This window comes from Cololabis saira, chromosome 3 (assembly GCF_033807715.1).
Source record: "Cololabis saira isolate AMF1-May2022 chromosome 3, fColSai1.1, whole genome shotgun sequence".
Taxonomy (NCBI): Eukaryota; Metazoa; Chordata; class Actinopteri; order Beloniformes; family Belonidae; genus Cololabis; species Cololabis saira.
The window spans coordinates 40044407-40057358 of NC_084589.1; the positions used below are offsets into that span (position 1 = coordinate 40044407).

A 12952-nucleotide genomic window follows, 5' to 3' on the forward strand; every position below is an offset into this window, starting at 1 on the left:
TTGGTGGTGATAAAGTTAGGTTGACTTTCAAATACTACACATAATTTATCCCCTTTAACAAAACAAAGGAGCATAATATCTGTTAACATTGCTTTGGCCTTTAAAAGGAGTGGGAATACGGAGCTTTACGCCCGGCTGTTGCACTTATGGGTGTGGGTCTTTCACAGCTTGAGGTAAAATTTGTAAACTATTTACCAAACACAGACTGACTTTGCTACAGACTTTCAGTTCACAGCCTAATGTAGTGTTACTTCTGCGGAAAAGAAAGTAAATCTAAAACAAGGTTGTGAAAGTTACTGCAACTACTTACTTTACTTACTTACTTACTTTCCATTGTGATGTCAGAAGATGTTATTCATCTACAAACTAACTGAGTGCCTGCTGCACATAAACATCTCTTTGTTATGTTGACAGTATCTTTGTTTACTTGTAGCTGGGATGCCGCTGACCACATTTACCCATGATAATCTCTGGTGACAATAACGCTGGATCAATGACGTGACGCCTATATTTTCTGAAGAACAGACTTTTTTTCAATTCAAAAAAGGTTTAAATGGATATAAAAATACCAGATATATGACCTACCTGTCCCACATATGGACTCACTTGAATTTTACAAAAAATACTAGTTATTTGGGATTTTGTTGTTGTTTTAAGCGTCAAATGTCATGTGGTGCGACCGTCCGACCAGGACTCTTGTTTTGAAAACTTTTTTTGAAATCACTCTAAATGTAATTAAATCAATCTTCTGCCCTATCTGGCATGATTTCTGAAATGTCTTGTAGTGTGTAAGATTGCAACACATTTGTATTTATATTTCCATCATAATATACAAAGTTTGACAGGTGACTTCCATTTTATGAAATATCATGTGGCGCGACCATTAAAAAAACAACCATTTTTGTATAATACTGAAAACTTGTAAAAAAAAAGATGTCAAGAAGTTAAGGAAATTAATTAATTTTAATATGAATCATGGTTTCACCACATGACCTTTTTTAATGCTAGTGCCAATTCATCTTGACAAAAAACTCTGAAATCACTTAATTTAAAATATTTACATGAATTTATGTGTACACAACATTCTTAATATTTGAACTACTGCAATAGATATTCTTTTTTTTATTATTTTAAAATTGACCTGTTGAAAATCCTTATTCGTCATTGACCCAGCTGTAACTAAACATCTAAACCTTTCTGAAGACAATTCAACTTTACTCTGATTATTAATTAATGAAGTATTACTTAGTGATTGGTGTAAAGTCTTAGGACATATTCAGTCTGAATGTAAATGTAAAAGGCCCCCCCCCCCCCGGTCTGTTCCACAGTTACCTGATGTTTGGGTGTCCGAGGGCAGCAGCTGGGGAGTGGGTGGAGACGGTGCAGGCATCTCCTCCTCCGGCAGGGCCCTCAGCGTGGGACCAGCGGGCCCGATGGCTCCGTTGATGTGGCGCGTGGGGTTGTTCATCTCAAACTGTGGGAGAAATTCTGTTACGGGCCTGAAGGGCTCCCTGTCGAAGAAGGGAAACCTTTGTGTTTTGGAGAGGGTTCTGTCTTCGCTGATCTTGGGTCTCTGTAGTTTGAGGGATTCTTTGGTGGACTTGGATGCTGAAGAGTCGGGCTGCGGCAGTGGAGGGAAGGTTGGCTTTAGTTCATTTCATTTATCTATTAGAGAAGACGTGCTAGTGTTTGCTTAAACCTCCTAAGACCTTAAATAACTGTACTGTACTTTAGACTTGTAGTTCTCGAGACCAGTCTTGTGTCTTTTTGTGGTCTTGGTCTTGTCTTGCTTTCGGGTCCCTGGGTCTCTCCAGGTCTCGGACTCTGATAACTGAGATGCCGTTACACACCAAGGTGACAGAATCCTGTGATCACCAGTTCTTCCTCTTGTTAATGTACAGTTTTGTAAACGATTTGTATTTTGCATTTGATTTAATGCAGGTTTTGGTGCATCTGCATGTGTCTGTATTTAATTACAGTTTTGTGTCGATAAATATATGGCATTTTTGGCTTTTGCATAATATTTGCATATCGTTGTGATTGATTAAGCATCAGGTTTATGTAATTTCAGTGATGCTGATATACGGTGTAATATGGCTACTTTAATGGTAAATAATGCAAGTTCAAGTCGATAATTGTGTGTATCTAATATTGTGTATTTAATATTTAAAATTCATGTTTAATCTACAAATTAAGTCCAATTTAAATCGGTAACATTTACTATTCATTCCTTTTCTGAGGTGGAGGGGGGTGTTGGAGGCTGGTTATTCTGTTAGAGGACTTTGGGACTAGTTAGTAGTCGTGTCAATCCTTAAAAGCACTGGAGTCAATCCTCCAATAGTGTAGAAATAGCGGTAGTGCAGTCGCCACACATATCTGATCTCAGCTGATGGATGAAAACATTTATAGTGAGTTCAACATCATCATCCACTTCCCTGTGTTATTGTGCTGCAGTTGAAAACAACCTCATATGGAAACTAGCTGAACCAGGATGGTAACTAGGTTTTCTTTGGTCTCGGTCTCAGCTCTCTTGAGCTGAACTAGTCTTGGTCTTTAACTTGCTGATTCTTTCCGTCAGACAAGAATATTTAGGTTTTTATTAATACCGGATATGTTTTAGCGATTACTTCCGCCTTCATCAGAGTCACTAGTCTTGGTCTGTCTTGGTCTCGGTTTAGGTAGTCTTGACTACCAGTCTGCTGTACTTCAACATGGACATGGTATTTAGTCTGTACATGGAATTAATGGTTAAGTTCATTTTCAGGTCAAAATATAAAATGTGCAGGAATTCAAACACCCAGTTGGGTTCCCTGAAACGTTCTTGGAGCATTTGGTTCATGACGTAATGCGTGGTCCACCTCAGTTTCAGCATCAATTCTGTGATGGCGAGTGGAGCAGGATCTGCTGCAGCAGAAACGCCCACAAACCAGGACATTCTGAACGATTCACCGCTGGCATGAGGTTGTATTTTAGTTTTAACCCCAATGCTGACTGGTCCATATCAAACACATCACCTGTAAATAATTCACCTTCAGATTACTTGTTTAAAGCACTTTGGTCCAGACGTTCTGGCACCAGGTGGATAAAAGATGCATAAAAAACTAAAACTGGGATTTCAGGAAGTTGAAAGGGGAAAAAAAAGAGAATTTAGTATAAAACAAAACAGACCATTTGAATTTTATGATTTTGCAACTCAACTCTCCTCAAAACGTTTATCCTTTCTGTTTTTTTATTACTGTTATTATTATTTTTAACTAAAACCACCGAATAAGAACAAAATCCCTTTCTCTCATCATTGTTTCTATTTCACATATTTAACATCTTCTTTGCTGTTGCTTTTTGCTCACATCTATTTATTTGTCTTGCAAACTGTTTCTTAAACACAAATCATGAAGAAGGGGTTTCTTTTATTCATCCAGGGCTAAAAATCTGATTTAAAACCCGTTTTGTGTTTGTTCATTACATTTCACTAAGAAAATAATTTATAAATGATAACTTTATATATGCACGATTTTAATAATCTGCTGTAAAAGATCAATCATCTTCCTCGGAGAGCTCTTCGGATCTCACCATGGTTACACCAAAATCAGGAGTAAATTTAACAAAAACTCATTCTTTTAAAAAAAGCCCGGCTTTGTTTTGCTCACCATCATCTGGACCCTCCTGAAGTCTCCTGTGAAGGTGGGCGTGCCCGGGCCTGGCCGGTACGGGGGTTTTCGAATGCTGAAGATCTCTGGGAATCCCAGAGCCTGTTCTGAGCTCGGCATGGGGCCGAACAACTTACTCTGCCCCAGTTCAAAGACACAAGTCAGCAATAGTTTCTCCAGACCTGAAGAAAGACGGAGATCACAACCGTTAACCTGCAGCGCTCCTGATTACTTCATTTTACTTGTATTTATAATAAAGGTTTGAATAAATCAACAAATCACATTACTGTTACATTTTACTAAACTTCTCGCCTTTCTTTAAAAAGGGTTTCCATTTTTTTTGGCTTAATTTGTTTTCATTCTTGTACTTCGAGATTAACCGTTTGCTGTTTTTGTTGTCAACATCAACTACATCAATAATATCAGATATTCACACAACGCCTCCATTGTGTTTATGTTAGATAGTAGACTCATCCATATTTTATTTCTGTACCCCCCTCAGTCCACCTTTGCTTCTAACACTTTAAATTTCTAAGTATTGAAGGAGACGCCTGTACAAACAGTATTTTTTGTGAACTTTATGTACACTTACAAAATTTTAATTACTTTGTTTCCCCTGTGGCGACCTTATCCACACTATCACTTAAGGGGAATTGCATTTTTGAGTCTTTTCAGATGCTTAAAATAGCAGTTTATTTCGATGTAGGTCAATTGTTGCAAGTGCTAAAATTAATTGTCATGTTAATTAATTTCCCTTCGGGGATAAATAAAGTATTTTGAATTGAATTTGAATTGACTATATAATGTTCTCCCACAAAACTTGTTTGATTCACATTTCGTGAACCAGATATGGGAGTTTACCTGGGTAGGGCTACAAATAAAGACAGGTCATTTTCAATCCCCAAATACTGTAAATTGATACTAACCTCACAGCTTGGGCGCCCCCTAACGGCTGCAGGGGCCCTATGCATCTGAATATATCAAGAAACAGTCCTGTATTTGCATATTTATGTAAATTAACTTTGATTGTATACTACCATGTCTTTTAAGTGACTAGTTACTGACAATCCTCACAGTCCACCTACTTTGAAAGAGAAACAAAAAAAAAGAAGTCACCCGTTTGTGAGTTTGTTACCTTGAAGGGTTCGGAAGTCGTCAATCAGGTACAAATGTTCGTTGTCAGGATCAGAGGCTATAAACATGAGCTCCTTCTTGAACTCCTCAAAGAAGGGGTCACTCTCGTTCACCACCCCGATCACAAACATCTCAATGTTGCTTTCTTTGGCTTCGTTCACGGCGGTCTCCAGGCTGATCAAGTCCCTCTTATCGGCCTGTCCGTCCGTGATGATTATAGCCACCTTCCTCACGCCCGTCCGTGACATTTTGAACATCTGGTTGGCCTTGTGGACTGCGCTGCCCGTGTAGGTTCCCTCACCCAGGTAGTTCATGGAGCGCACTTTGGATTTGATGTCATCCTGCGAGGCCTCCTCCACCAGCCTGACGACCTCCTCGTTGATGTGGCTGTACAGGAGCACGCCGATGCGCGCGCTGTCCCGGCCCACCGATGTGCGGTCGATCAGGGCGTTCACAAAGTCTTTGATCATGTTGAAGTTGTCAGGGCCGACACTCTCAGAGCTGTCGATCACAAAAATCAGCTCCAAAGGTGTTTGGATGCACTTCTTCCCGCAATCTGATGAAGCAGAGAAGAGACACAGATAAGAGGGTGAAGGATGCTCATAAACCCTGTCAAAAAATATGGAAGGATGTTCATTTAGCTGTTTTATCTTTCTCCCACAGGATATATTAATCATTGTAATGTTCGTACAATCAAATGAAGAGGAAGTTCTGTATGGGCGATATTTTACCGTTCACGATATACTGTCAAAAAAATTCCCCATGGTAAGAATTTGTCATCTCGCGGTAAAAACGATAAATTCCCGTTGATGACATTTTTGTGTAAAGTCGGATTTATGGTTCTGCGTTAAATCGATGCACAACGTACGTGAAGGAAGGAAGGAAGGAAATGAGCCTGAAAGAAAGAAAGAGAGAAAGAGAGAAAGAGAAAAGAAAGAGAGAAAAAGAAAGTAAGTGTTTGTGTAACAAACATGGCGGAAGGCGGATCTGAGAGCGAGGAGCTTGAATCATTCCAGTTTTGCAGTACAGGTATACTAATTTAATTGTTTTTTATTAATTCAATTTCATTGGTGTAGTTTAGTAGCATTTAGTATTCTTTTAGAGCAGTGTTTTGGGGGCTCCAAAGACTGAATGTGGTGATAGATTTATAGTTACAAAGGTGGAGTTGAATTGGTATTTTTTTTATCGTCATTTTTATCGTTATCGGGATAAATGCCAGAAATTATCGTGATACATTTTTTAGTCCATACCACCCATCCCTAATTCACACCATCACACTTTGTTCCTGGGCACTTTGTTGAGTTTACACCGGAGGCTGACACATGAAATTTCTCATGATATGCTGCTCCTATAAGGAAGAGGGAAAAATGTGCCAGATTCCAGTTTACTTTATATTCTTATGCTGTTTGTGACCATTAACCAGGGAGGTAATTCACTAATCCTCTACAGACTGAATACTTACTGCATAAGGATCTCACTATTTCGATGATCTCATCCCTCTGTGTGAGAGAGTAAAATAGTTTAGACGTGAATAATCAATAATTAGCATAATATCGTTTTTCTGTATTTTTACCTAAATGGAGTTGTACAACTATTGCAATATTAGTTCTAGTTGTGTGTATATGTTTACCGTGAGTCCAGCATCTCCTTTCTCTCCAGCTCTGCCCTGTCATTTGAAAAAGATAATTTTTTAAGAACATGTCATGATTTACTTCAAATTACTCAATACCTAAGTTCAACTCAAAATGATATATTGAATTGTCACATTCTTTGTGTAGTTAACGACAAAAAAACGAGCTTGTCAAAGCCAGTACCACAGGCCCGATGTTTCCTTCATTTCCAGGTTCCCCTCTGTCTCCTTTTTTGCCCGTCAAACCTCTGAAGCCTCGATCCCCCTACAGGAGGAAAGAAACAGTGGGATTTCCCAGCCAAAGTGACAAAGTGAGTCTATGGTGCAAGAGTCAGTCTGCCATCACATAATGTGGGTTTCCATTCACAGGAGCCCATGAGTAAAACCTAACAAGCTGGAAATCTCATCCTTGGTCCTCTTTGCTGTTATTTCACCATTTACAGTAACGGACCTGGTACCTGGTAGGATTAGCAAGCTAACACTCTATGTTGGTGGTAATGCACCACTTTAGCTGTTTGCCAGGTATTAGGAGTGCGTATTGCCAAGAACCTCACAATACGATACACATCACGATACCTGAGTCACGATACGATACAATATTGCGATATCCAAATTTTGCGATATATTGCGATGTTGTACATAGTTTGCTGAAAACTGTAGAAGGCATTATGAATCTTAAAATCCGAGTTGCACGTACATCAGATTATAGAGATAATTCATGGGACAAACTGAGTCAAAACAATGTAATTCAAATTATCCATGCCATTTTATTGTAGTTATACAAGCTAAAGTTACAACATATTTGCATATGTTTTTCATATTATTCACATAATATGAATTGAACATTAACAATATTATTTAAGCCCATGTATAGAATAAAGCAGTACTGGATTTAAAACCCGTCTGAAACATGATTTATTATTTTTTAAATAAATAAAAATTGATATTCAAATTTTGAATATTGATATCGTATCGGCCGGCAAAGTATTGGGATATATTGCAATATCAATATTTTTGTCCACCCCTACCAACTAGCAAATTAAAGGATAAGACTCCCAAAAACCAAAATTAGAAGAAGAATAAGGTGGAACAATGAAATCAGCTTTGATTTTGTTATTCCAACTAAGGTGGTTGTTACATTTCTGTTTGCTATTTGCATGCACTGCAATAGTGGTGACGAAAAGGCAGCATGAACTTGAAGAGGAGATTGAGGCGGCTAAATAACTGCATAATCTGTCAATGCTGTCTAAATCATCACCCACCCAGCGACTTTTTAGGGCCAGGCTGAAGAAGTCAAGTGTTTCAGCCTCACAGAGGTTCCCTGAAAATTCTTGTTCAGAGCTCATTCTAGACTAAACTACCACTGAACCTGCTAATGGAAACTTGCCCATAAGTTGAGATAATAAAGGTAATAAAGACAATAAAATGTTACCTTTTCTCCCTGCACACCTTGTCCTGGAGGACCTCTGGGTCCAGGGAGTCCCTGGTCTCCTGGATCCCCCTGCGTGCATTCAGCAAAGTTTGTGTTAAGGCCAAATCTAAAGAAAATCTGTATCTCTAAGATGCATCTGGTGACTTACTGTAAATAAATTAACTGTAACATACAAATGATCTATAAACAGCATCATTCGAGTGTTTATATCTTAGAGGTACAGCTCCAGCCGAAGATGATAGGTGATAGCAGTACCTTTGATCCTTGTATGCCTTCTCCAGCTAGCCCCTGAAGACCCGGCGGTCCCATCTGACCAACTGAACCCTGCAGGAATAGAAATTATACTCAAGACACAAGCTGACTTTAAAGGTATTGTGACATAATTTTTAACATGCTTTTAACACTATTACTATAACACTAAAAGTCTTGGCCAATATCCCTCAAATGTGTCTAAAAAGGTGTAACAAGAAAAACTTCACTCCAGTACTCCATGCCTGGCTTTTTTTATGACAGTGTTTTTTGCGCAGTGAAAAACGCGTCCTTTTCCCCCTTTCCTGTCAATCATTGCCCCGCTCCTCCTCCCAATGTCAAGACACCCAACAAAACACAAAAAATCAAGAAAAATTTGTTTTTCATGTCACAATCCCTTTAAGTATCAACACTACATTTACTTAGAAACACAAAAAAGCTGTTTTTCGAATAAAAGTGATTATCAACCTACTTTTTCTATAACATAAACTTCTTTACTGGGATTAAATAAACTTTGTTTGCATGGTTGAAGTTATAGTTATCTGATTTATACCAGTTTGGTATTGTCAGTCTTCCTCATACATGGTGTTCCACAGGGTTCCATGCTTGGACCAATATATTTCACTCTATATATGGTTCCATTAGGTATTATTATTGGACTACATGGTATAAACCTTCATTGCTATTAATATTATACTTAAGATTATACTTAAACAATCAATTCATTTGGCTAAAAGTCTGTTAGTAGGACAATAAGTATGTCTTGACAGTTACTGGCTATGACAGAAAGGCCTAGAATGGTGCTAATTTCCTGCTATTCAACTCAGATAAAAAGTTTTGTCTTTGGACCTGATAGCTTCAGAAATAGACTAGCTAGCCATTAAGCAACTCCGGATAGTATTACTTTGGCATCTAGTGAAAGAATAGTGAAAACCAATACTGCAAAGAACCTTAGCGTTACTTTTGACCAGGATTTGTCTTGTAATTCATACAGAAAACAAGCTTTTCAGAAATTCTTTGTTTCACCTTTGCAATATTTCCAAAATTAGACTAATCTTGTCTCAGATTTATGTAGGAAAATTAGTCCATGCATCTGTTGCTTTAAGATTGGATGACTTGCAATTCCTTGTTAGTAGGTGGTCTTAAAATGCTTCTAAAAAGCTTCTATCTGATCCAAAATGGTTCACCAAGAGTTATGATAACGATTAGAACAGCAGAGCTCAGCTTTTCATCACTGGCTTGCTGTGAGGACAGAATTTAATATTCTTCTTCTGAACTGAACTGAGTTACCTTTGGACCGATCAGACCTACTCCTGGTGGCCCATCAGATCCAGGAGGTCCAGACAAGCCTCTGTCTCCCTGAAAACAAAACAGTACCATAGTATTCAGACATTTGGAGACATTGTGAATGCAAATGGGGAAATCATGCCACAATGTCTAGTTCTAACTTCTGCCAGCCTGCTGTGAAACCTACTGTATTTATACACACCAAAAAGTTTAATAATAAAAAAAAGATCAATATTATTGTGAAAAAGTACATTAATTTAAAAAACGACTATGTAGTCATGATTTTAAACAAAGATATTACATTTCATTTTATATGATTCATTTAATTTCATCAGTTCTAATTAAATATTACATGAAATCTTTCAAGAAGCCTCAGTAATGATATGCAAATTGGACTTACTGTATATTACAGGCTACATTTTTCTGAACTTCACAGTATTAACATTTTATTGTTGACATTGTTTTTGTCTTTTCTGTGAGAAACGGTTACCTTGTCTCCCGGTAAACCGATGCCATCCTGTCCAGGCTCTCCTGTCATGCCAGGGGACCCTGGAAGTCCCTAAGATACAGTTTAAAAAAATGACACATACCACACAATTGAGTATGATAATAGGAGCAATAAGGAGATATATGTAGTTTGTTGTGTAGTTTGTAGTAAACACTCACTGGGGGGCCGAGGAGCCCTTCACCTTTCGGCCCAGTCGGCCCACTAGGCCCTTGTAGCCCTCTGTCACCCTACAAGTACAAACCATCAATTATTTATATTAACTGTCTTGACCACGAATGGACAAGTGGAGAATATCTGAAACCTGAAGAGAACTCACCTTGGGTCCAGGTAAACCAATCCCTGTCTCTCCCAATTGTCCAGGAGGACCTTGTGGACCCATTTCCCCCTGACAAAAACCAGACACAAAAGCGTTTTTGTTTGTGAAGTTAACAGCAACTTTAGGTGGAGCATCACCAGCTTACCTTGACACCGGTCAGGCCCCGTCCTGGAGGGCCAGTTATTCCTGGAGACCCAGTATTTCCCCGTTCTCCCTGGGGCAGGGGAAGATTTAAAGAAGATTTATCAAATTTGAATTTCAGAACTTAGTTAGGTTGTACGAAGACTTTTTGGAGTTTTAATATTGTTTTGAGTACATATCCTTAAAAGTTTGAACAATGGCTCATTATGGACTGTTAAAATTAAATGCATTTCACGTCAGATGTCTTTTCAAGGGACTCTGTTTTTCTTAAACAACAGTCTGCATATCAAGGGTTAGTATCACGATTTGGTAAAACCTGTATCAGTGACAGATATATTGCATTTTGATTTTGCAGCAGATGCTAGTTTTCCTAAGAAGCGTGGGTTTGTGTGAGAGTGGGCGTTTCCTTCACCAGCCCTCATGACAATTTACTGGTCACACTCGGTGTTTGGGAAGATTTGAAAAGAACTGATATAGAGTAATATTAAGCAGCTTTATAGGTTAGCTTAAGCTTTATTCTTTAATAAAAATGCTTATATTAATTGGCTTGATTTTAAAACATTAAAAAATGTAAATAGTACTGTTAATGCTTAAATACAAAACTACATTATTGCAACCATTCTCACATCTTTCTTATTTTCCCTTGTCCCTTTCTTTTTTCCCCTTTATTTTTTCTGTGTCCTCTACTCTCTCTAAACTTCATCAGTTCTTGCCAACATTTTCTTCCTTTTTGCTTTATTTTACTCATTTTTGTGTTGAAATAGGGTTTAAAACCTGGTTATTCTCAATTCTAGTTACAAAAAGAAAGAAAATAAATCCTTGGCAGTTCTTTTCATGGAGGTTTTATCTTTCAAACTACACTCATTTGTAACCTTGAACTGAAAAAGAAACATTTCGGTGGCTGCAAAACATCAACATTTGGATGTTTTCTGGTTTTTATCTCTCTTCAATGAATCACCGGACAACAATCCAATGGCTGTTTTCTAACATATTCAAAGGTTTCGGCTGGTTTTAACTACTTCAGTGGACACAAGGATGCCATTACACAGTCAATTCAAATCATTGAATAAAATTGTCATTTAAAATACTTTTTTGCAGCTGATAGCTTAAATCCCTGCTAGCAGTACTTCCTCAAAAATATACACCAGTCAAAAGTGTGGACACACCTGCACCTTCATTTACAACATGTTGATGTGTTGACAGTTTTGATTTACATTTCAAGAAAAAAAAAAGGAAAAGTTAAACATATTTGTGGACAATTTCTAGCTCAGTTCAACTAAAATCTATTTTAAGCTAGAGCTATAGAGCTATGACAGAATGGTTTCAATTCTCAGATTTATTCAGATTAGCCAGTTTTGAAGGACACAAAGTAAGTTATGGATATTTCCTGTATTTTATATCATATTTTTTTACTGTTTTGAGACGCAAATAATTCCAGCCAGACATTTACGTAGCTGTTGCTAATGTTATATAAAGTCACTATGACATCTGGACGTACGAACCTTTGGTCCCATGGGTCCCGGAGGGCCGACGGACCCTGGCTGACCTCGGCTGCCCCTGTCGCCCTTGTCTCCCTGTCAAAGTAACAAAAAAAACGCTGTCTGAATGAGTGGCTGTTAGATCATGACTTCACAGGACAGAATTCAATAAATAAATGTAACTGTAAACGGACTAAAATATCTAATGAAACTTTTCGAACCACATAAAACGTTACCTTCACTCCAGGGACTCCTTTACCAGTGGGCCCATCGAGACCCCTGATCCCCGTCAATCCTATGTCCCCCTGAAATAGTTTGAAAAGAGATCAGAGAAGGACATCGAGGATAGACAGACTCGTATTGAATATTTATAACAAACCCTAAAAAAGATCAAACTGGCTTTGACGTCACCTTTGGTCCTGGGATCCCATCCTCTCCCGGTAAGCCTGATATTCCTGGTAAACCCTTCGTTCCTGGTTCACCCTGAAGAAAAGAAAAGCACACAAAAATGTGTGGTATGTTTAAAAGAATATGTCTTTTTACTGCACCCCCCAAACATGTCTTGTACCTTAAATAACTCAGGATTCAGTTAAAGCAACACAAAAGAGTTTTTCACTTTTTCATGTTAAAAAACCCTTTTATCAATATTTGAAGGGATTTGCTGGCAGTGCAGCCGACGACCTACCTTGGGTCCTGTATCTCCCTGACCTCTTTCACCTGTCAGTCCGGGCTCGCCGGTGGGACCCTGATTCCCCTGAGGACAACATTCACACGTGAGTTGGGTTTCAGTGTTCCTCAGTTTTCCTCCACATCGATGAAAACATACCGGTACTTCTTACTAAATATTTTGTTTCGTTTGAAGAAGAAGAAGTGTTTTTTGTTTTAAAAATTTTTGGCCCTAGTGGCCTTTATTCAAGTTGCAGACAGGAAGTGGGTAGAGAGACATAATGGGGACAACATGCAGCAAAGGGCTGCAGGCTGGAACTCGAACCTGCAACCACTGCAGGAGGACTGCAGCCTCAGTACATGGGCAGCTTGCTTTACCCACTGGCCCAGTGTTGTTTCATTTTCGTTTTTTATTTTTTTGCATCACTTCGTGGAGGACTGTCTTCTGGATAAGGTGCAGTACC

General features: G+C 38.5%; 1 protein-coding gene across 1 annotated transcript in view; it reads right to left on the reverse strand.

The window, feature by feature from the left end:
- col28a1b (collagen, type XXVIII, alpha 1b) overlaps window positions 1-12952 on the reverse strand; it is a 30164-nt gene that overhangs the window by 2812 nt on the left and 14400 nt on the right. The window contains exons 18-34 of the mRNA XM_061717983.1: window positions 12508-12576; window positions 12234-12305; window positions 12059-12127; window positions 11847-11918; window positions 10349-10417; window positions 10204-10272; window positions 10046-10114; window positions 9870-9938; window positions 9383-9451; window positions 8099-8167; window positions 7844-7912; window positions 6596-6676; window positions 6412-6447; window positions 6244-6280; window positions 4783-5337; window positions 3648-3829; window positions 1333-1621 (exon numbers count right to left, since the gene is read on the reverse strand). Of these exons, the coding sequence (XP_061573967.1) occupies window positions 1333-1621; window positions 3648-3829; window positions 4783-5337; window positions 6244-6280; window positions 6412-6447; window positions 6596-6676; window positions 7844-7912; window positions 8099-8167; window positions 9383-9451; window positions 9870-9938; window positions 10046-10114; window positions 10204-10272; window positions 10349-10417; window positions 11847-11918; window positions 12059-12127; window positions 12234-12305; window positions 12508-12576 (1945 nt within the window). The remainder of the gene's footprint in view (window positions 1-1332; window positions 1622-3647; window positions 3830-4782; window positions 5338-6243; window positions 6281-6411; window positions 6448-6595; window positions 6677-7843; window positions 7913-8098; window positions 8168-9382; window positions 9452-9869; window positions 9939-10045; window positions 10115-10203; window positions 10273-10348; window positions 10418-11846; window positions 11919-12058; window positions 12128-12233; window positions 12306-12507; window positions 12577-12952) is intronic.